The sequence below is a fragment of the Micropterus salmoides genome, unplaced genomic scaffold (genome assembly GCF_014851395.1).
Source record: "Micropterus salmoides isolate LMB-PRFRI ecotype aquatic unplaced genomic scaffold, ASM1485139v1 Ms_hic_scaffold_1359, whole genome shotgun sequence".
Classification (NCBI taxonomy): Eukaryota; Metazoa; Chordata; class Actinopteri; order Centrarchiformes; family Centrarchidae; genus Micropterus; species Micropterus salmoides.
The window spans coordinates 1,727-3,124 of NW_024040440.1; the positions used below are offsets into that span (position 1 = coordinate 1,727).

The 1,398-nt window shown below is 41.3% G+C and overlaps 1 gene segment (V, D, J or C); it reads left to right on the forward strand.

The window, feature by feature from the left end:
- Positions 1-270: 270 nt before the first annotated feature.
- LOC119901540 lies at positions 271-1,018 on the forward strand (the record flags this gene model as incomplete). The annotated part of the segment is given in 2 exon segments: positions 271-627; positions 723-1,018. Coding segments are annotated over 2 exon segments (339 nt in total), but the record flags the coding sequence as incomplete, so codon positions are not given.
- Positions 1,019-1,398: the final 380 nt, after the last annotated feature.

Below are 1,398 nucleotides of genomic sequence, written 5' to 3' on the forward strand. Positions count from 1 at the left end.
ACAGTGGTGAATGTGTCACAGTGGGGGATTGAACCCGGGTCTCTCACACCAAAGGCATAGTCTTATCCACTGCACCACCACCAAATGGTTCATTTACAGTTTCTCCATATCCCTTAGTTTCTGGCCTCAAAGGAGACCAGAATTATGCAGCTAGGCGTATGGTTGAGGAGTTATTACTGATTTATTTTAGGTATGTTATTTTAGGCCTTTTTTTCTGGAAGTAGGTGTTAGTTTCCAAGAGGTTGAATCTCAAAATTGTTTCAGCTTTAAAACGCCTTCAATTTATATCCAAAAGACAAAACTATTAAAGTGTAAACAACATAAAATCATGATGTTCAAATATTTATTGCCATTTTATGAACAAAAACAGAATTAAGAGGCATTAGCAGATTTAGAATGAGACCCAGCTGTGATGAAGAGCTTCAGAAATGAAACTACTGTGAAATATGAGTCTCCTCCTACTGACTGCAGAGCTGCTTCATGGCAGAGAACTCTTTGATTCCAGCTGTGAACATCAGACCAAACACAACTGACAGAACGTATTCATACTGAACATTCAGTTCCAGCATTTCTCCTCTGTCAACATGGAGAAACTCGCTGCACTTTTGTTCTTTTCAGCTCTCATAGGTACGTGTGTTTCTGACAGTGAGTGCTGGTTTTAAATGATGGATGTCTGCCTTTGGAACAGAACTCTGAATCTAACATGTTGTTTCCCTCACTAGGTAACACCTTGGAAGATGATATTACTGCCAGCAGAGCTGAAGTGTTCTCATCAGAGGGCCGTAGTGTTACTCTGTCCTGTAGCTATTCAGTTAAAGCCGAGAATCTCCAGTGGTATCGACAGGATCCTGGATCAGCTCCTCAGTTCCTTCTCCTGATCACTGATGCAAAAGAGCCTTCAGTGGTGGAAGCAAAACCTCCACACCCTCAACTGACCGCTAACCTGAATGAGGAGAGGAATCGAGTCGATCTGCAGATCTCCTCTGCTGCAGTGACAGACTCTGCTGTGTACTACTGTGCTGTGAAGCCCACAGTGACAGGAACACCAAAACTCTGTACAAAAACCTTTGGAGCAAAGACAACAGAATACTCCACAACGTCCACTAGAGGGAGTCACACACTGTTAAACTTCAGTGTGATGATGAAGTCTTAAATTACTTATATTCTACATGAATCAATGAAATATTTGTAATATCTTATAGGTATAAAACATTTTAACAACACTTAGCAGGAAGCCTTTCATTAGGAGGGGATGTCTCTGAATGATCTTCCTCGAGGGTTTTTCAATCATGATTTTTAAACCTATAGGCAAAGGGAACATACAGAGATAATATCTTTGTGTCACAGTAAGTTCAATTGGGCAAAGAGGAACACGAGGGAGTGGACCAGACCCAGAAC